The sequence below is a fragment of the Gadus morhua genome, chromosome 16, assembly GCF_902167405.1.
Source record: "Gadus morhua chromosome 16, gadMor3.0, whole genome shotgun sequence".
Lineage (NCBI taxonomy): Eukaryota > Metazoa > Chordata > Actinopteri > Gadiformes > Gadidae > Gadus > Gadus morhua.
The window spans coordinates 3,309,717-3,330,592 of NC_044063.1; the positions used below are offsets into that span (position 1 = coordinate 3,309,717).

The 20,876-nt window shown below is 44.6% G+C and overlaps 1 protein-coding gene across 1 annotated transcript in view; it reads left to right on the forward strand.

The window, feature by feature from the left end:
- Positions 1–2,182: 2,182 nt before the first annotated feature.
- LOC115560654 (uncharacterized) overlaps positions 2,183–20,876 on the forward strand; it is a 198,380-nt gene continuing 179,686 nt past the window's right edge. The window contains exons 1-7 of the mRNA XM_030380068.1: positions 2,183–2,312; positions 4,054–4,185; positions 5,933–6,064; positions 8,028–8,075; positions 11,530–11,628; positions 16,542–16,838; positions 17,149–17,256. Coding sequence (XP_030235928.1) covers positions 2,291–2,312; positions 4,054–4,185; positions 5,933–6,064; positions 8,028–8,075; positions 11,530–11,628; positions 16,542–16,838; positions 17,149–17,256 — 838 coding nt within the window. The 5' untranslated portion in view covers positions 2,183–2,290. The remainder of the gene's footprint in view (positions 2,313–4,053; positions 4,186–5,932; positions 6,065–8,027; positions 8,076–11,529; positions 11,629–16,541; positions 16,839–17,148; positions 17,257–20,876) is intronic.

The window sequence follows — 20,876 nt, forward strand, 5'->3', positions numbered from 1 at the left end:
ACTAGTAGATAGACTAGATAGTGAATGCATAGGGGAACTTGTATGGAGTTAGAATCATGCCAAAACCCCCCACACACAAAAAACATGTTATACTCACGCACAACGATTCACACACACACACACACACTGGTTTGCAAATACAAAACGTCATTCACAAACTAATGCATTTTGTTTTGCAAGTAAGAAATGTACCTATCAAACAAATACATCATGCTTCAGAAACAAATACAGTATGTTTTACACATATAAGGAAACATATTTCTTTAATTACAAAAAAATATCCTCCAAGTACAAACTAAAATCTTTCAAGTACAAAAAAAAAGAATTATACAAGTACGGAAAACTGAAAGTTGTGTGTGGATCTGAAGGGATTTGTGTGTGGATCAGCAACGCGGAAAATTTGTGCCAAATTAATTAATTTTTTAATAAATTTAGCCAAAATAGAGTACTTTGGCACTCGTGACAAACAAATGTACTGTGATTCACACTACACAACAGCAGTTTGCAAAAAAGTTATTCGAATTAGGTGCGTTTCCATCAAGTGGTTGTGGCGGAATAGGGTGATGACGTTACACGTTGATGTCGGCAGGGTTGCTATGGCCGGTCGTTATGCGGAAATCGTAAAGACTGTCAGTCCTGTGTGTTCAAAGTTCGCTACGTCACAGTTGTTTCGAAAAGTGTGTTTCCATCTCCTATTTTGCGAATTTACTCTCTTTCGCATTTCTCAAAAACCACCTCAAGCGAGCGGATAAACCTTTTTGCAAATTAGAGGATTTTTATGCGAATTTTGGTGTTTCCATCACCGTTTACTGATTCGATACTTCAAAGTACGCATAAAATCAGGGGGATGGAAACACGCACCTAGTGTTGTTAATAATGGCGTTTAAAAGAACTGCGTTACGTAACCCGTTATTTTTTCAGTAGCGGGGTAATCTAACTAATTACTATTTCCGTCGTTACAACGCAGTTACCGTTACTGTACGAAAAATGCAGTGCGTTACTATGAATTGATTGAATAAACTGCTTAATCCGAACGCACCCCTGGCTCCAAACACAAACTGCTAGCCAGGAGACCGGGTGGGTTAACAACGACATAAGCGATTATGATTGGCTAAGGCAGAGTCATGTTTCATGGTAGCCAATGGAGCCAGTGTTTTTACACACAAGCCAGGACACGCGCGCCACACACACACGCAAACGCACACACCCAACCGATTCGATGAAGCAGCAGAAATGGCCAGTCCGGAGCAATCCGATGAAAAGTTGGCATTTTCTGTAGTATCTGGCAGATGTTCCACAGCCTTTGCAACCAGGCAAATTGAAATCCAGGCCCCATCCACACTAACCCGGCTAAATGTAAAAACGCGCTTCCGCAATGAAAATGATCTCCGTCCACACTATCGTTTTCATATAGTTTTCGGAATGTTTTGCATCCACGTTCCCGTTATTTTAATAAACAGTTGTCATGGCTACGTAACTCCGCCACGCCTCTCTGTTTAGATTACAGGCGCGCGATCAGATGATATATACAGTTGATCAGCTGGTTAATCATTTTTGACCCGCTCTTGCCCAGAAACGCCGCTCCAAGTACGGTTTGAACTGTCGTCTTTCGGGTTTTTTACCATCACTTAAGAACATTAAGTAGCCTACAGCCATGGGCGTCAGTTTGGTTTGAAATGTGCTGGGGACAGAGACGCATTCGGAAGTGCATTTTCAGAGGTCCTGGGTACAATGAGGACGCACTATTTTTTCTCTCTTGAGTGCCGGTAATGAAAGGTTCTGATATACGGCATACCCATGTAGCTAATTACTAAGGAATAAAATGTATACAAAATCTGTCTGGCACGTTTTATGAAGAAAAGGTTTCCAAAAAGCATCGGACATATGACCCACTATGTTCTGCTCCATTTATCCTTTGTTGACAACGTGACATGACATGGCTAAGCTAACAACATAAACAAGAGGAGCTAGGAAAGGAAATGAACTGCGTGTTTAAGTTAGAAAAGATTAGAAAATAAAAGAATATTTTTGCACAGCTGAACGCTGTTGCACATGTTAACACACACTGACACATATTGTTTAAGTAGTATCCGAGGAAGTCAGATGTTACATTTCAGTATTTTTCAGAAAACAAGAAAATATTAAACGCAATTTGCAAATTCTATTGATTTGTCTTTCAGAACCGCAGCCGCAGTCATGCAGTAGCAGTCAGTGGAGCTTGTCCAAGCCTGAGCTGTCCGGCCCTGTGGACTCTGAGTCGTCATTTTCTTCTCCCCAAAATCGTTATTTAATGCCGGCCAACAGGAGCTACCGTGAGTGGATTCGACTTGCCGCCATTAGCTGCGTTTCCATCTAAAAGGTGATGCGAATCTTTAGAAAGTTCGCAAAAAAGTAATTCGAATCAGGTGCGTTTCCATCAAGTGGTTGTGGCGGAATAGGGTGATGACGTTACACGTTGATGTCGGCAGGGTTGCTATGGCCGGTCGTTATGCGGAAATCGTAAAGACTGTCAGTCCTGTGTGTTCAAAGTTCGCTACGTCACAGTTGTTTCGAAAAGTGTGTTTCCATCTCCTATTTTGCGAATTTACTCTCTTTCGCATTTCTCAAAAACCACCTCAAGCGAGCGGATAAACCTTTTTGCAAATTAGAGGATTTTTATGCGAATTTTGGTGTTTCCATCACCGTTTACTGATTCGATACTTCAAAGTACGCATAAAATCAGGGGGATGGAAACACGCACCTAGTGTTGTTAATAATGGCGTTTAAAAGAACTGCGTTACGTAACCCGTTATTTTTTCAGTAGCGGGGTAATCTAACTAATTACTATTTCCGTCGTTACAACGCAGTTACCGTTACTGTACGAAAAATGCAGTGCGTTACTATGAATTGATTGAATAAACTGCTTAATCCGAACGCACCCCTGGCTCCAAACACAAACTGCTAGCCAGGAGACCGGGTGGGTTAACAACGACATAAGCGATTATGATTGGCTAAGGCAGAGTCATGTTTCATGGTAGCCAATGGAGCCAGTGTTTTTACACACAAGCCAGGACACGCGCGCCACACGCAAACGCACACACCCAACCGATTCGATGAAGCAGCAGAAATGGCCAGTCCGGAGCAATCCGATGAAAAGTTGGCATTTTCTGTAGTATCTGGCAGATGTTCCACAGCCTTTGCAACCAGGCAAATTGAAATCCAGGCCCCATCCACACTAACCCGGCTAAATGTAAAAACGCGCTTCCGCAATGAAAATGATCTCCGTCCACACTATCGTTTTCATATAGTTTTCGGAATGTTTTGCATCCACGTTCCCGTTATTTTAATAAACAGTTGTCATGGCTACGTAACTCCGCCACGCCTCTCTGTTTAGATTACAGGCGCGCGATCAGATGATATATACAGTTGATCAGCTGGTTAATCATTTTTGACCCGATCTTGCCCAGAAACGCCGCTCCAAGTACGGTTTGAACTGTCGTCTTTCGGGTTTTTTACCATCACTTAAGAACATTAAGTAGCCTACAGCCATGGGCGTCAGTTTGGTTTGAAATGTGCTGGGGACAGAGACGCATTCGGAAGTGCATTTTCAGAGGTCCTGGGTACAATGAGGACGCACTATTTTTTCTCTCTTGAGTGCCGGTAATGAAAGGTTCTGATATACGGCATACCCATGTAGCTAATTACTAAGGAATAAAATGTATACAAAATCTGTCTGGCACGTTTTATGAAGAAAAGGTTTCCAAAAAGCATCGGACATATGACCCACTATGTTCTGCTCCATTTATCCTTTGTTGACAACGTGACATGACATGGCTAAGCTAACAACATAAACAAGAGGAGCTAGGAAAGGAAATGAACTGCGTGTTTAAGTTAGAAAAGATTAGAAAATAAAAAAATATTTTTGCACAGCTGAACGCTGTTGCACATGTTAACACACACTGACACATATTGTTTAAGTAGTATCCGAGGAAGTCAGATGTTACATTTCAGTATTTTTCAGAAAACAAGAAAATATTAAACGCAATTTGCAAATTCTATTGATTTGTCTTTCAGAACCGCAGCCGCAGTCATGCAGTAGCAGTCAGTGGAGCTTGTCCAAGCCTGAGCTGTCCGGCCCTGTGGATTCTGAGTCGTCATTTTCTTCTCCCCAAAATCGTTATTTAATGCCGGCCAACTGGAGCTACCGTGAGTGGATTCGACTTGCCGCCATTAGCTGCGTTTCCATCTAAAAGGTGATGCGAATCTTTAGAAAGTTCGCAAAAAAGTAATTCGAATCAGGTGCGTTTCCATCAAGTGGTTGTGGCGGAATAGGGTGATGACGTTACACGTTGATGTCGGCAGGGTTGCTATGGCCGGTCGTTATGCGGAAATCGTAAAGACTGTCAGTCCTGTGTGTTCAAAGTTCGCTACGTCACAGTTGTTTCGAAAAGTGTGTTTCCATCTCCTATTTTGCGAATTTACTCTCTTTCGCATTTCTCAAAAACCACCTCAAGCGAGCGGATAAACCTTTTTGCAAATTAGAGGATTTTTATGCGAATTTTGGTGTTTCCATCACCGTTTACTGATTCGATACTTCAAAGTACGCATAAAATCAGGGGGATGGAAACACGCACCTAGTGTTGTTAATAATGGCGTTTAAAAGAACTGCGTTACGTAACCCGTTATTTTTTCAGTAGCGGGGTAATCTAACTAATTACTATTTCCGTCGTTACAACGCAGTTACCGTTACTGTACGAAAAATGCAGTGCGTTACTATGAATTGATTGAATAAACTGCTTAATCCGAACGCACCCCTGGCTCCAAACACAAACTGCTAGCCAGGAGACCGGGTGGGTTAACAACGACATAAGCGATTATGATTGGCTAAGGCAGAGTCATGTTTCATGGTAGCCAATGGAGCCAGTGTTTTTACACACAAGCCAGGACACGCGCGCCACACACACACGCAAACGCACACACCCAACCGATTCGATGAAGCAGCAGAAATGGCCAGTCCGGAGCAATCCGATGAAAAGTTGGCATTTTCTGTAGTATCTGGCAGATGTTCCACAGCCTTTGCAACCAGGCAAATTGAAATCCAGGCCCCATCCACACTAACCCGGCTAAATGTAAAAACGCGCTTCCGCAATGAAAATGATCTCCGTCCACACTATCGTTTTCATATAGTTTTCGGAATGTTTTGCATCCACGTTCCCGTTATTTTAATAAACAGTTGTCATGGCTACGTAACTCCGCCACGCCTCTCTGTTTAGATTACAGGCGCGCGATCAGATGATATATACAGTTGATCAGCTGGTTAATCATTTTTGACCCGATCTTGCCCAGAAACGCCGCTCCAAGTACGGTTTGAACTGTCGTCTTTCGGGTTTTTTACCATCACTTAAGAACATTAAGTAGCCTACAGCCATGGGCGTCAGTTTGGTTTGAAATGTGCTGGGGACAGAGACGCATTCGGAAGTGCATTTTCAGAGGTCCTGGGTACAATGAGGACGCACTATTTTTTCTCTCTTGAGTGCCGGTAATGAAAGGTTCTGATATACGGCATACCCATGTAGCTAATTACTAAGGAATAAAATGTATACAAAATCTGTCTGGCACGTTTTATGAAGAAAAGGTTTCCAAAAAGCATCGGACATATGACCCACTATGTTCTGCTCCATTTATCCTTTGTTGACAACGTGACATGACATGGCTAAGCTAACAACATAAACAAGAGGAGCTAGGAAAGGAAATGAACTGCGTGTTTAAGTTAGAAAAGATTAGAAAATAAAAAAATATTTTTGCACAGCTGAACGCTGTTGCACATGTTAACACACACTGACACATATTGTTTAAGTAGTATCCGAGGAAGTCAGATGTTACATTTCAGTATTTTTCAGAAAACAAGAAAATATTAAACGCAATTTGCAAATTCTATTGATTTGTCTTTCAGAACCGCAGCCGCAGTCATGCAGTAGCAGTCAGTGGAGCTTGTCCAAGCCTGAGCTGTCCGGCCCTGTGGACTCTGAGTCGTCATTTTCTTCTCCCCAAAATCGTTATTTAATGCCGGCCAACAGGAGCTACCGTGAGTGGATTCGACTTGCCGCCATTAGCTGCGTTTCCATCTAAAAGGTGATGCGAATCTTTAGAAAGTTCGCAAAAAAGTAATTCGAATCAGGTGCGTTTCCATCAAGTGGTTGTGGCGGAATAGGGTGATGACGTTACACGTTGATGTCGGCAGGGTTGCTATGGCCGGTCGTTATGCGGAAATCGGAAAGACTGTCAGTCCTGTGTGTTCAAAGTTCGCTACGTCACAGTTGTTTCGAAAAGTGTGTTTCCATATCCCATTTTGAGAATTTACTCTCTTTCGCATTTCTCAAAAACACCTCAAGCGAGCGGATAGTATGAACATCAGGGCTTGACATAGCAAACCTAGATGACAGTGTCAGGGATGTCAGATCACAAACTCATCAAATGCTGCCTTAAATCCCACCACCCACCCACCCATCACAATGAAACGTCTCATACAATTTAGAAACCTGAAGTCCATAAACCCAGATCTAACAAATCTTCTCCAGTCTTCTTCTGACTCCGTCACCAACTACAACTCTGCTCTTGAGTCTGTATAGGATGGTGTGGCCCCCCTGAAGAATCCCACAGTCTCCTTTTTCCAGATCCTCTCCCTGCTTTAACAAGGAGCGCCGCTCACTGAAAGTGGCAGGCCGCCGTCTGGAGCGTCAATATAAGAGAAGTGGTCTGACGATTCATACACAGATGGTTGAGCAGCACCAACAGGACTTTAAAAATGCACTGAACTGCCACTATTCCAACCGCATTAAGAATCAATGTCAATATGGTTTGCTCAAACCCCTTGCGTTTGAGACCCCCCCCCCCCCCCCTTGTACACATATTGGTCAGCCTAGATAAAGCTTATGTGTCAAAGCTAGGACGGTGTTGGTGTCCTCCACTCCAGTGCAGTCTGCAACCTGGGAGTGATACTGGACAGAAAACTATCCCTCGAGAACCACACCAAGAACTTCTTAACTTCTTCAACCTCGGGAACAAAATCCATCACCTGTTCATCAATGTCCTCATCTCATCCCTTCTGGACAATTCGAATGCCCCCCTTGTGGGGGAATCTGCTAAATCCATCAATGGGCTGCAGTTAGTCTGGAGCTTTGCGGCTCTCTGGAATATCTTTTAGGATTCTGGGATACAAATTCTAAATCTATGGCTTGTTTGAACATGTATCATACGCATGACTGAAGTATATTTCTGAATATGAATTCAAACTATTTATTTCTAATTAGTTTACCAAAAGAAATTGGTCACACGTCATCTTAATCTGGTGATAACAAAGTGAAACGGATTTGTTGAAAGCTTAAATTTATTTTGACGACATTGTAAATGCTTTGTGATTTAGCTATTGCTAAATGCCTTATTGAAAATTATGAAAAACACCCTTCTAAGTGGTTAGTGTCTGTACCCTCAACCCCCCCCCCCCCCCCCCCCCCCCCCCCCCCCAGCAGTCCAGTTAGAGACCAGGTAAGAGTCCATCCACTGAGAGGTTTTATTGGATCCTCCACAAACTGCAGAACACTTGATCAGACATAATTCTTGGCAGTAAGTAGTGGGGTGTGTGTGTGTGTGTGTGTGTGTGTGTGTGTGTGTGTGTGTGTGTGTGTGTGTGTGTGTGTGTGTGTGAAAATACAGTCTGTTAGCCTGTATAATATACAGTGCTGTACAATGTACTGTATATATACATGTGTATATTTACAGTACAGTACAACTGCCCTTGGGCCCTGGGGCTGAGAGTGTTCGTAGGCCCCCTGAGAGGGGGGGGGGGGGGGCAACTGGCGGTGTCAAGTGGCCACTGGGCCCAGCTAGTGGCCCCCTTTTTTATTGGCTCTTGATAGGCCTCTGATCTTTGGAAGCCCAAAACAAAAAGTCACATTGTCTTGGGCCTACGCCGATCGGGGGACCTATCAATGAGCCAGTATTAAAAAAATAAAATAATAATAATATTTCCATTGTTTTTTTTTCTGCAGTACATTATAGGCCCCCCGACCGGCAGAGGCCCTGGGACCTCAGCCTAGGTAAGCCCGTGCATTAGGCGGCCTTGAGTACAATATACTGTACAATATACATGTGCGTTAAACCCACACTAGAGCTCCACCGACCACTGTCTGTCTGTCTGTCTGTCTGTCTGTCTGTCTGTCTGTCTGTCTGTCTGTCTGTCTGTCTGTCTGTCTCTCTGTCTGTCTGTCACTTTCTCACTAGTAGATAGACTACATAGTGAATGCATAGGGGAACTTGTATGGAGTTAGAATCATGCCAAAACCCCCCACACACAAAAAACATGTTATACTCACGCACAACGATTCACACACACACACACACACACACACACACACACACACACACACACACACACACACACACACACACACACACACACTGGTTTGCAAATACAAAACGTCATTCACAAACTAATGCATTTTGTTTTGCAAATAAGAAATGTACCTATCAAACAAATACATCATGCTTCAGAAACAAATACAGTATGTTTTACACATACAAGGAAACATATTTCTTTAATTACAAAAAAATATCCTCCAAGTACAAACTAAAATCTTTCAAGTACAAAAAAAAAGAATTATACAAGTACGGAAAACTGAAAGTTGTGTGTGGATCTGAAGGGATTTGTGTGTGGATCAGCAACGCGGAAAATTAGTGCCAAATTAATTAATTTTTTAATAAATTTAGCCAAAATAGAGTACTTTGGCACTCGTGACAAACAAATGTACTGTGATTCACACTACACAACAGCAGTTTGCAAAAAAGTCATTCGAATTAGGTGCGTTTCCATCAAGTGGTTGTGGCGGAATAGGGTGATGACGTTACACGTTGATGTCGGCAGGGTTGCTATGGCCGGTCGTTATGCGGAAATCGGAAAGACTGTCAGTCCTGTGTGTTCAAAGTTCGCTACGTCACAGTTGTTTCGAAAAGTGTGTTTCCATCTCCCATTTTGCGAATTTACTCTCTTTCGCATTTCTCAAAAACTACCTCAAGCGAGCGGATAAACCTTTTTGCGAATTAGAGGATTTTTATGCGAATTTTGGTGTTTCCATCACCGTTTACTGATTCGATACTTCAAAGTACGCATAAAATCAGGGGGATGGAAACACGCACCTAGTGTTGTTAATAATGGCGTTTAAAAGAACTGCGTTACGTAACCCGTTATTTTTTCAGTAGCGGGGTAATCTAACTAATTACTATGTCCGTCGTTACAACGCAGTTACCGTTACTGTACGAAAAATGCAGTGCGTTACTATGAATTGATTGAATAAACTGCTTAATCCGAACGCACCCCTGGCTCCAAACACAAACTGCTAGTCAGGAGACCGGGTGGGTTAACAACGACATAAGCGATTATGATTGGCTAAGGCAGAGTCATGTTTCATGGTAGCCAATGGAGCCAGTGTTTTTACACACAAGCCAGGACACGCGCGCCACACACACACGCAAACGCACACACCCAACCGATTCGATGAAGCAGCAGAAATGGCCAGTCCGGAGCAATCCGATGAAAAGTTGGCATTTTCTGTAGTATCTGGCAGATGTTCCACAGCCTTTGCAACCAGTCAAATTGAAATCCAGGCCCCATCCACACTAACCCGGCTAAATGTAAAAACGCGCTTCCGCAATGAAAATGATCTCCGTCCACACTATCGTTTTCATATAGTTTTCGGAATATTTTGCATCCACGTTCCCGTTATTTTAATAAACAGTTGTCATGGCTACGTAACTCCGCCACGCCTCTCTGTTTAGATTACAGGCGCGCGATCAGATGATATTTACAGTTGATCAGCTGGTTAATCATTTTTGACCCGCTCTTGCCCAGAAACGCCGCTCCAAGTACGGTTTGAACTGTCGTCTTTCGGGTTTTTTACCATCACTTAAGAACATTAAGTAGCCTACAGCCATGGGCGTCAGTTTGGTTTGAAATGTGCTGGGGACAGAGACGCATTCGGAAGTGCATTTTCAGAGGTCCTGGGTACAATGAGGACGCACTATTTTTTCTCTCTTGAGTGCCGGTAATAGGGCTGCACGATATGAGCAAAAAATGATATCCCGATATTTTTTGGCTGAATGGCGATATACGATATATATCTCGATATTTTCTATAGAGTGGGTTAGATGTTTTTTTTCTAAGTCAAAAGCCACATGTGAGATGTTGCAAGCACTTTTATTAAAACATAGGTCAGTATGACTGCAACATGTGATTTTGTATCGTTATTTTCAACAGAATTGAATGAACATGTTAAAAAAAAGGGACGTTTTTCACCTTCTTCACAAAATAATCACCTATGCAAAACATTATAAAGCTGTAGGTTAAACACATTAGCTTCCAATAAGAGCATTGGCTTCGTCGCATTGTCCTGTGTACTACGGTGAGGGTTTCAGTGCGCCGTAACTTTAATCCCCCGCCCCCTCCCTTCTCCGTTCCATTTGGGAACATGTTTGGTTTCATTTCGCTTGTTTCGTATATTTTAATTAATTAATTAAGAGCGTCACCAGAGGGCGCCCCCAACACATATGCCGAGCGCCGGCCCTGGTTTCGGGGCAGAAGAAACTGTCGCGGCCGGTGATGCAGCAGCACAGCCACGGAGTATTACGCATTCCTTATACTGCACTTTGTACCGCTGCTGTAAATGGTGGAACAGATTTGTCGTGCTTCCACTTTTAGTCGCAACGGTTTTGCTACACTCTCTACAGATGACCTGCAGCTGCTGCTCATCTGTTTTTTTTTAAACCCGAACTATTTCCACATTATAGAGCCGTTGTTTCTCCTCTTTGAAACAATTTCGTCTACCGCCGCCGTCTCGTTTTCTTTACGGGTATCATCCATGCTTGTTGTGTTGTGAGGGGGCGGGAATGAGGCGTCTTTGCACACGCACGTTCGGAAAGACAGAGTGGGAGGGGGAGGGGTCGCGCTCACAGTCTCCAAGGCATGCGCTGTAGACGCTTGAGGGGGAAACTGACCATTTTAACGCATATCGATATAAACGATATTGTCAAATCTTGTATCCCCGTGGAAATTATATCGATATATCGTACATAGCCGATATATCCTGCAGCCCTAGCCGGTAATGAAAGGTTCTGAAAGACGGCATACCCATGTAGCTAATTACTAAGGAATAAAATGTATACAAAATCTGTCTGGCACGTTTTATGAAGAAAAGGTTTCCAAAAAGCATCGGACATATGACCCACTATGTTCTGCTCCATTTATCCTTTGTTGACAACGTGACATGACATGGCTAAGCTAACAACATAAACAAGAGGAGCTAGGAAAGGAAATGAACTGCGTGTTTAAGTTAGAAAAGTAATATTTTTGCACAGCTGAACGCTGTTTCACATGTTAACACACACTGACACATATTGTTTAAGTAGTATCCGAGGAAGTCAGATGTTACATTTCAGTATTTTTCAGAAAACAAGAAGATATTGAACGCAATTTGCCAATTCTATTGATTTGTCTTTCAGAACCTCTGATGACGTCAGGCAGTAGCGGACCGGGGAGCTTGTCCAAGTCTGAGCTGTCCGGCCCTGTGGACTCTGAGTCGTCACTTCAATTTTTATTCGGTGAGTTCAATGGTGAATCTCAATTCACCCCTTCACCAAAACCCTCATCCCTGACCCTCACTTTTTCGCGATCACACGCAGGGTAGAGTTTTCCCGATTGTCATTTTATTGAGGGGTAAGGGGGAGGGCTGACATCCCCTTGAAAGTAAGATCATGCTCCCTGCCTCTCTGCCCTCTCCTGTCAAGTCCGCCCCAGCCACGGAATGTAAGTACGTACGTACTTGATTGGTCAACAGAACAGTAGCGTTATCAACAAGTGTGACCGATACAAGTTCAAGCGTTAAAGAGCTCTCGTTGACCCGATCCATACACCACAGTGATCCCAAAGACCATGTGACAATAAATGTAAGTGTTCGAAAAACGATCAACAAATAGCTTTTTTCTGAATCAAATTGCTTTTGAGTAGCTATTTTATTGACCAAGTACAATAATACAGTTTTTACATTTAAAGGGGACATATTATGAAAACAACACTTTTCCTGGGATTTGGGGTGTTGTTTTGGGTCTATGGTGCTCCCACACACATGCAAACTTTGTAAAAAAAGTTTGCCTAACCCTAGGCAAAATTATATTTCCTAAAAGCTACTTCCAGAAAACAGCTTCAAAAACATGTTTCCTGGATCTCAAATACTATGTTTACTTGTTGGAAAGACACCATAATATGTCTCCTTTAACAAAATTCAACAAATTCACTCAATTTAGTTTCCTTTTGAAAAAGAAGTGGAGAATTATTGCAAAAGGGCTCTTCAAGATGCAGATAATAACTGCAAAACAATGAGCAATTTCTCTAGATGTGTAACACTGTTTATTAAAAAGGCGTTAATGCTTTTAGAAATGGATTTGTCTATTTAAGTGAAATCAAAATCATGTTTTTTAACTTAAGGTCTTGATGCCCTGGCATGTGGCTGCCCGCATAAAAGTCACCCCGCTGCAGGTCAAGTGGCCTTGCCCCTAAAATCACGAAATTCCAGGCCTGGTCCTGAGTAAATAAAAATGCATTTGCAATTACTCTATGTAGGCTACTCTCATAGCCTACATCCTGACTTGCAGGGCCTGGACAAGCTTACTGTCACGGTTAGCGGGTGGCAGGCAGGCAGGCAGGAAACATAGCCACTCTCCCCCTTCTGGCCACCATTGTATACTGTATTGTGTTGTGTTGTATTGTGTTGTATTGTATTATAGTACTTAACTGTGTAGCAACTGCAGTAGCTGCTATCATTGCTGTAACACGGGGAATTGGTTAGCCTAGCGATTGTTGTACTTGCACTTGGTTCTATGACCATCCTTTCTGTACCGACAGCGATATATTGATGCACTTCTTATGACAAATGTACTTATTGTAAGTCGCTTTGGATAAAAGCGTCTGCTAAATGCCCTAAATGTAAATGTAGGTAGGACCCAATAGCAGAGAGTTCAGGTAAAGGGTAATTTATTAACGCAAAAAGGCAAGGAACACGGAGAACACCGGTGACGCAGGTAACACGGGTAACACGGGTAACACAGGTAACACACAGGACACAACTCACCACCAACCACAATGATCCGACGGGGAACAAAGGAAAGACAAGGGCTTAAATACCAAACACAGGGCACGCAACGAGGAACAGCTGAAACACATTTGGGGAGGGAGCAGTAATCACAAAGGAGGGAAACTCAACAGGAAATGGGGAGAAACAAGACAGAGATACCAAAGTAAAACAGGAAATACAGGGATACACACCAAAACAAGACAGACCATGACACTTACTCTGCATATAAAGACCTACTTTAATATCAACGACATTAACACCGGGACCGTTTCACGTGCTTGAACTGTGCATGACTGAACGTCAACACGCATCTAACGTGGGATGCCATATACTACACAATTACAACTCAATAAAATAAAATACCCTACTATTTATAAGAAACAATAAATGCCAAAATAAGAAAATAAAGAGCTTAGAATAACGTTTCCCATACAAAAACACTTAAAGAATAAATTAAAATAAATTAAACAACAGCAACTGTTCTAAGACGTCTCACACTAATACTTATTACAGCACCACACAGCAACACAAAATACGCGTTTTCAAAAAATGGCTAAGGGTAGTTTGTTGCTTCCTCTTCGTATTTACCGTCGAGCCGTTGGACATCACCGCGGCGCCGACTGAGTTGATACGCTGTCGTCTAGGTGACGTGACGTCAGGTCTAGATCATGGAATCTGAGACACACCGCTCAGGTTGAATTTATGAATGAAAGTATGTCAGTTCTATGACAGAACGGTCATATTTTCATTCATGAATTCAACAGAACTATCGAAATTGATATGTGTCATTGCGCATTTCTAAGTGGGTATGCGGAAAAAGCTGGAGATTTCTAAGTGGGTATACAGTGTATACCTGCGTATCACGTAGACTACACCACGGCCCCCCACAGCAATCCGGTTAGAGACCAGGCGAGAGACTTTTCACTTAGAGGTTTTATTTGATCCTCCCCAGACTGCAGAGCTTGAGTTCTTGGCAGGTGTGTGTGTGTGTGTGTGTGTGTGTGTGTGTGTGTGTGTGTGTGTGTGTGTGTGTGTGTGTGTGTGTGTGTGTGTGTGTGCGTGCGTGCGTGCGTGCGTGCGTGCGTGCGTGCGTGCGTGCGTGCGTGCGTGCGTGCGTGCGTGCGTGCGTGCGTGCGTGCGTGCGTGCGTGCGTGCGTGCGTGCGTGCGTGCGTGCGTGCGTGCGTGCGTGCGTGCGTGCGTGCGTGTTAGGCTACAGCTTAAAGGCAAGGGGACCTATGATTGTTTGGATACAGGTCTGGTGTTTTAAGTGTCAGAGCAGGCTCTGGCATATGTTGGTTGGGATTAAAAAAGACCCAGTGCTGAAGAAAGCCCCGCCCCTGTAGCAGCATGTTACCCTGAGGCTGAGTGGGCTATTCCTACCCAGAGGGGCTGAGTGGGGTAGTCCTACCCAGAGAGTGGGGTAGTCCTACCCAGAGAGTGGGGTAGTCCTACCCAGAGAGTGGGGTAGTCCTACCCAGAGAGTGGGGTAGTCCTACCCAGAGAGTGGGGTAGTCCTACCCAGAGAGTGGGGTAGTCCTACAGTCACCCACTGTCGCCGTCTGGTGGGTGACGGCGGTACACGCCGTCTACCACTGTAGACGTCCTCCACCGCTTGCTCAGGCCTCGGGTAGCCCAGGAACCCGCCCAGGCAGGTAGCCCAGGAACCCGCCCAGGCAGGTAGCCCAGGAACCCGCCCAGGCAGGTATCCCGTCTCGATAGGGCGTCGGCGTGGGTGTGCTCCCTGCCCGGTCGGTGGTCCACCGTAAACCTGAAGTCCTGGAGGGCCAGGAACCACCGCATCACTCAGGCGTTGGTGTCCTTGGTGCCAGGGTGTACTCCCTCCCTAGGAGGTAGTACCTCAACTTATGGAGGCTCCACTTGATGGCCAGGGCCTCCTTCTCTACAGTCGAGTAGTTTCTATCGTTTGGCAACCCTGATCCGTTATAACTTCCTTAGCTATCCCCACCCGACTAAACAATAGCATGAGTTCCCGGGCGACCGCCTTCGCGGTGGCTGCACGCAGGGGTTGAGCCTCGGGGTACGGGGTGGCGTAGTCCACTAGTACCAGGATGTACCGGTGACCCCGGCTGGTCTTGGGCAGGGGCCCCACTATGTCTAGAGCTATACGGTCAAAGGGGGTTACGATGATCGGCATGGGGACGAGGGGGTTCCTGACTGTGGCCCTGACTGAGTCCCCGAGTGCCCCTCTGGCACTCGGGGCACCCCTGACAGTGACGCTCTACGTCCCGCTTGACCCCCGGCCAGTAGAAACTTGCCAGATCCCGTTCCCGGGTTTTGTCCATCCCCAGGTTGGCTCCCAGGTGGGCTCCAAGGAGGTGGGTGTGGGCCATATAAAGCACCTTCCTTACATACGCTCGGGGCACTACCAACTGTTCCCTCACTCCCCGCCCTCCTTCTGCTACCCGGTACAACAGTCCCCCCCCTAGTGCTGAAGTGTGGGTGTGGCAGGTGACTCACCGAGTCTCGGGGCTGTCCGTCGTGTGACACAACGTGGCTCCAGGCATACTTCAGGGCCTCGTCTTGTAGCTGGGCGCTGGCGAACTGGCCTGGTCGGGCCGAACCTTCCGTCCTCACCGGATAAAAATCCGAGAACTCGGTCAGAGGGGAACTCTCCGGCTCCTCCATGGGTCTCCCCTCCCTTGCTCCCCCCAGGTCGGGGCGGAGGAGGGTGACCCCGCTGCCGGTGTCCAGTACGGCCTGCATGTCCCGGTTCATGTCCCGCGCCGGAATGGTCGGGCTCCCTGACGGTCCTTGCGTCCAACAGGTCGCCAGCATACAGGGCGGGCCCATCCCTCTGTCCGCGTAGGCCGACGGCATCGGCACATCCCGGTCTCCAGGGCAGTAGCGGGCGAGGTGGCCGGGCTGACCGCACACGTAGCATGCCGACGTCAAAGAACCGACGTGTTATGCTCCATAATACCATAATACCAAAGCAACACTTGCGTTACAGTGTGTTTAATCACGCACACACACGTGGCGCTCACACGTCGTGTCTCATTGGCAGGCCAAATTCTCTGGGCGGGCAAGGCCAGAGAATTTGGGGAGAAAGGGGAGGAGCTTAGATCCTTTATGACGACATATGGGACCACATTCCAAATCAGAGCGCTTGAGCCTCCGTTTTTTCAAAGGCGAGGAGAACACCTATTGCTCCTTTAAACCGAACACAAGTGTTAGCCACTGGGGCAGGCTAGGGGAACTCATATTTATGTTAGAAAACCTTTAATACTAGTGTCACAGGATACCTTTTATAGATTTGGTTCAGGTTTGTAGCCTCACCTTAACCCCTCACACCCATTTCTAATGAGGTAATATCTCAATTTTAGTTGAGTGGTACATGTGGATTGTCTTTGTCTTTTTTCCAGACAGCGACTATGAAACCCATTTCGCAGGGCAAGCTCTGAGTCTGACCGATGAACAGCTCCTGAAGGTGGCCGAAACACTGGGAAAGGAGTGTACGCAGGCGGCCATCCCCCTGGAGCTGAGCATCACAGATCTGAACGACATCAAGGCAAAACATAGATCTGTAGCCACGCAGAAATACAAGATGTTGGTGTTGTGGAAGCGCCGAAGACCATCAGGAGAGGCCACAGCACAGGACCTGCTGAGAGGTCTGGAAGCCATGGAGGACCTACGGGTCGGGACTCGTCTGTTATTGAAAGGTAACGTACTTCACCCACACACAAATAGGCGTCATAGTGGGGGGGGTGGACTGGGTACGCAGGGACCCCAATGGGGGGAGGGCCCTCAAAGCCTGGGATGAAAAGTGTTGTTTTGTTTACAAGTAAATCATGTCGTACATACCTTTTTAAATATGCACTTCGTGAACAAAAATGGTTTATTCCACTGCTGAACGCAGGGAACTCTGCTTGTTAATTTGTGACACTTTGAACAATTTGTTTGACCAGCATTAAACTAAGTTTAATTTTTTTTATTTCAGTATTTTGCTGATTCTCTTAATTTATCTTTCAGACTTTGCATCTTTAAGAATTCCGACATGCAGTAGCGGACAGGAAAGTCGTCCTGGTAAGCTGTTCTCGTCTCTGCCCCTCAAAAGGGATGGTAGTGAATGCACGCTGGGTAAGTTGAAGTCTACCTAGTAATAAGTCTACCTGCACAACCCTCTACATCCTAGTTCTTCCGTGTAAAACACATTTCACGCACACCTGTTAAAAAGTATATCATATAATAACTAGAGCTGTCAAGCGATTAAAATATTTAATCGTGATTAATCGCATTAATGTCATAGTTAACTCTAATTAATCGCGATTAATCGCAAATTATTTTTCTATGCTAAATACCCTTGATTTTTGTCCCATAATTCTTCTCATTTTAATTCCCTTATCAACATGGTGAAGTGCATCGGCTTGCCTTGTGCAAATGATTTTTTATTGATAACAACATTGGCATATACACTGATCAAAACAGGACGATACAAAAAAAAGAGCCTATAGTGCAATTAAACGACTGCTTTGAACAAATGTCATTTGAACATAGCAGTCAGGCTACTGCTTCTTTGTTTTGAGCCAAAGAAATTATTATTATTTTTTTTTATAAAATAATTGCGTTAATCGCGCGATAAAAAAAATTAACGCCGTTTAATTTGGTTTGCGTTAACGCCGTTAATAACGCGTTTAACTGACAGCTCTAATAATAACATAATGCGTCCTAATTTTATAAATACATAACTCCTTTTTTAAACAAGGTATACCTGTTAGGATTCCGGGAAACAAATTCTAAACCTATAGCTTGTTTCAAACATATACCATACGCATGACTGAAGTACATTTTTGAATATGAATACAAACTATTTCTAGATAGTTTACAAAAAAACAAATTGGTCACACGTTATCTTTAGTCTGGTGGCAATGAAGTGAAACGGGTTCATTAAGCATTTTTACACTGCCAAGCAGGTACGGTCGCTGCTTGGCAGGTGTTACAATTTCACTGTCATGCCTGTATAAAACCGAGGGGGTATTTCTAAGGGCCGTCTAATCGCTTTTACATGAAAATGAAACCCCCAATATGTGTAGGGTTCGAAAGGGGACATTGGGGTGCGAAATCAAGAGGGTATATTACCTCGGTCAGTATAAACGCGCGGACCATGGCAGAGTTTTTTTTCAAATAAGATGGGCATATTTGCCAGTGTAAAAACGCTTAGTGAATGCCTCAACTTATATATATTGTCATCAGCGTCCAATATTGTCATCAGTTTCTAGGACAATAAACATTCAAATTAAAATCTAGCATCAAATTAATTATAAATAATCGATAAATAAATATCAGTTGTCTATATAAAAACTTGAGTCTTTTGCATAGGTCATTTGTTGCTACTGCTGCATGCTATGTTCAGAGTTTTAGAGACTAGAAAAAACAGAGTTGGTCATTCGTCAGAAACAATTTGTAGTGTTTTAAACCGTTTTAATATCAACGACATTAACACCGGGACCGTTTCACGTGCTCGCTTTATTACTCCACTTTCGGTAACCCACAACTGCGCATGACTGAACGTCAACATGCATCTAACGTGGGATGCCATACACTACATCCCTCCCCTTCTTAGATGATAACTTACATCAATATGAATTGTAATAATACAAACTGTTTATACAGAAACTCAGTTAACTATTCCTGTTGATAATAACATATCACTATCAAGTAGTATATCAAGTAACTTAGACAAAGATGTATTACTCTTAGCAAAATTAATTTCACAAACACCTTCAACATTAATACTGTAATAACGTTTCCAACTACTTATTCCCCATCCCTTGGGAATAATCATATTCAACATAACTCTATAGTTAACAGACATTCAGGCACAGCTAGAAATGTAATCAAACATTTAGATTGTCACAGAAATATATATATGTATCTTAAATCTTAATTTCAGAGAAAACCTCAACATTTTATGTAACAAAACATGACCTGAATGGCGAGGGGTGGACTACCCTGCCATTAAGACAAATGCTGGGGATTATTCTGCCCCTTTATGGCACTGTGTCTAAACGATAGTCAACAAAGTGAGTTGGCATTCTCCTGGTTCTCTGAGGTCTAGTGTCCTGTTCATGGGTTTCCACTGGGGCTGTGCTGTGAGAGACCAACCTCTCTCCAGCCACACCGATTGGCACGACCGTGTCTGGTTCAGGCTGAACCCACCGCTTCACAAATGTCACATGACGCATTATCTGCTTGCCGTCCTTTTCAAGAATGACTGAAAATCCTTTTCGGTCCACCACAGTGTAGGGGTCTTGTTCGAACGGTGTAGATAGTTTGTTTTGTTTCTGCTGACGGAGCAGGACTATGTGACCCTGCTTCACAGTGCTTTCCTTCGCTCTTCTGATTCTGTCTGCATCCACACGTCCCTTCACCTTCCTCACAGCATCAGTCCTGCGAACAGCAGCATCCTGTCCTGTCGGTTGCAACTGGTTGTTCGCCAACAGTTCCGGAAGCTAGGTTCTGATCTGGCGGTTGAAGAGTAGCTCGGCCGGACTGCGGCCGGTGACACAGTGTGGAGTGCTGCGGTAAGCCATAAGAAAAACGTCAAGCTCACTGCGCCAGTCCTTGCCTTCAGCGTGAGCTGCACGTATGGCTTTACATAGTGTCCTGTTCTGTCTCTCAACTTCCCCGTTCACCTGAGGCCAATATGGCGTGACACGGCGATGTTCAATTCCACTCTCCTGCAGATATGTTTTGAATTCTTTTGACACGAACGGCGTGCCGTTGTCAGTCACTACAGACTCTGGGATTCCATGAGTCGCAAATAGGTGTTTCAGACATTTCATTATGTTAACTGATGTGTGACTTCTGAGGATATCGACATTCACCTATCTAGAGTAGTAATCAGTCACCACCAGTAGATGGTCTCCTGATGGGAATGGTCCACACATGTCCATTGCAAGCGTCTGCCATGGTTTAGCAGGGAGCTCGGACCTTGTGGTAGGAACATCCTGTGAAGTGAAGCTATTGAGTTGACAAGCGTGACATGACCTCACTAACTCCTCTGCTTCACGATCAATTCCGGGCCACCACACTTTTGTTCTCAGTCTTTGTTTTGTTTTGACTATTCCTTGATGTCCTTCATGCGCTAACATCAGCGTCTGTTGTCCTGTTGCCTGAGGAACGACAATCCGGGTACCTCTCAGCCCTATTTTCCCAACAGTGGAGAGCTCAGTCTTGACGGTTTTGTTATCCGCCCCGCATTTACTCCAGTCACCTGTCTCGATACTGCTCCGTACAGTAGCAAGAGTGTGGTCCTCTGCCGACAAGTTCTCCATTTGTCTTGGTGTGAAAGCATGGGGCACTGCATGTTGAGCCACGTAGTAGACATGCTCCTCCATGGTGCCAATCTGTACGGGCGGGTTGACTGTGAGGCGTGACAGCGAATCAGCTGCATTCTGTGGGCCGGGCTTATACACCACTTTGAAACGATAGGGTTGCAGCCGCAGAGCCCACCTTTCAATTCTCGCTGGCGGTTTTGACTTTGATGGTTTCGAGTGGCTTGTGATCCGTCATCATCAGAAACTCTTTCCCGTAGAGGAACACATGAAATTTCTCACATCCCCACACAATGGCAAGGGCTTCTCTTTCAGTCTGAGAGTAGCGGCGCTCTATGTCAGATAAAGCTAGGCTCGCGTAATAGACAGGCTTGTGTGTCCCGTCACTTTGCTTCTGGCTCAATGTTGCACCTAATCCCACTG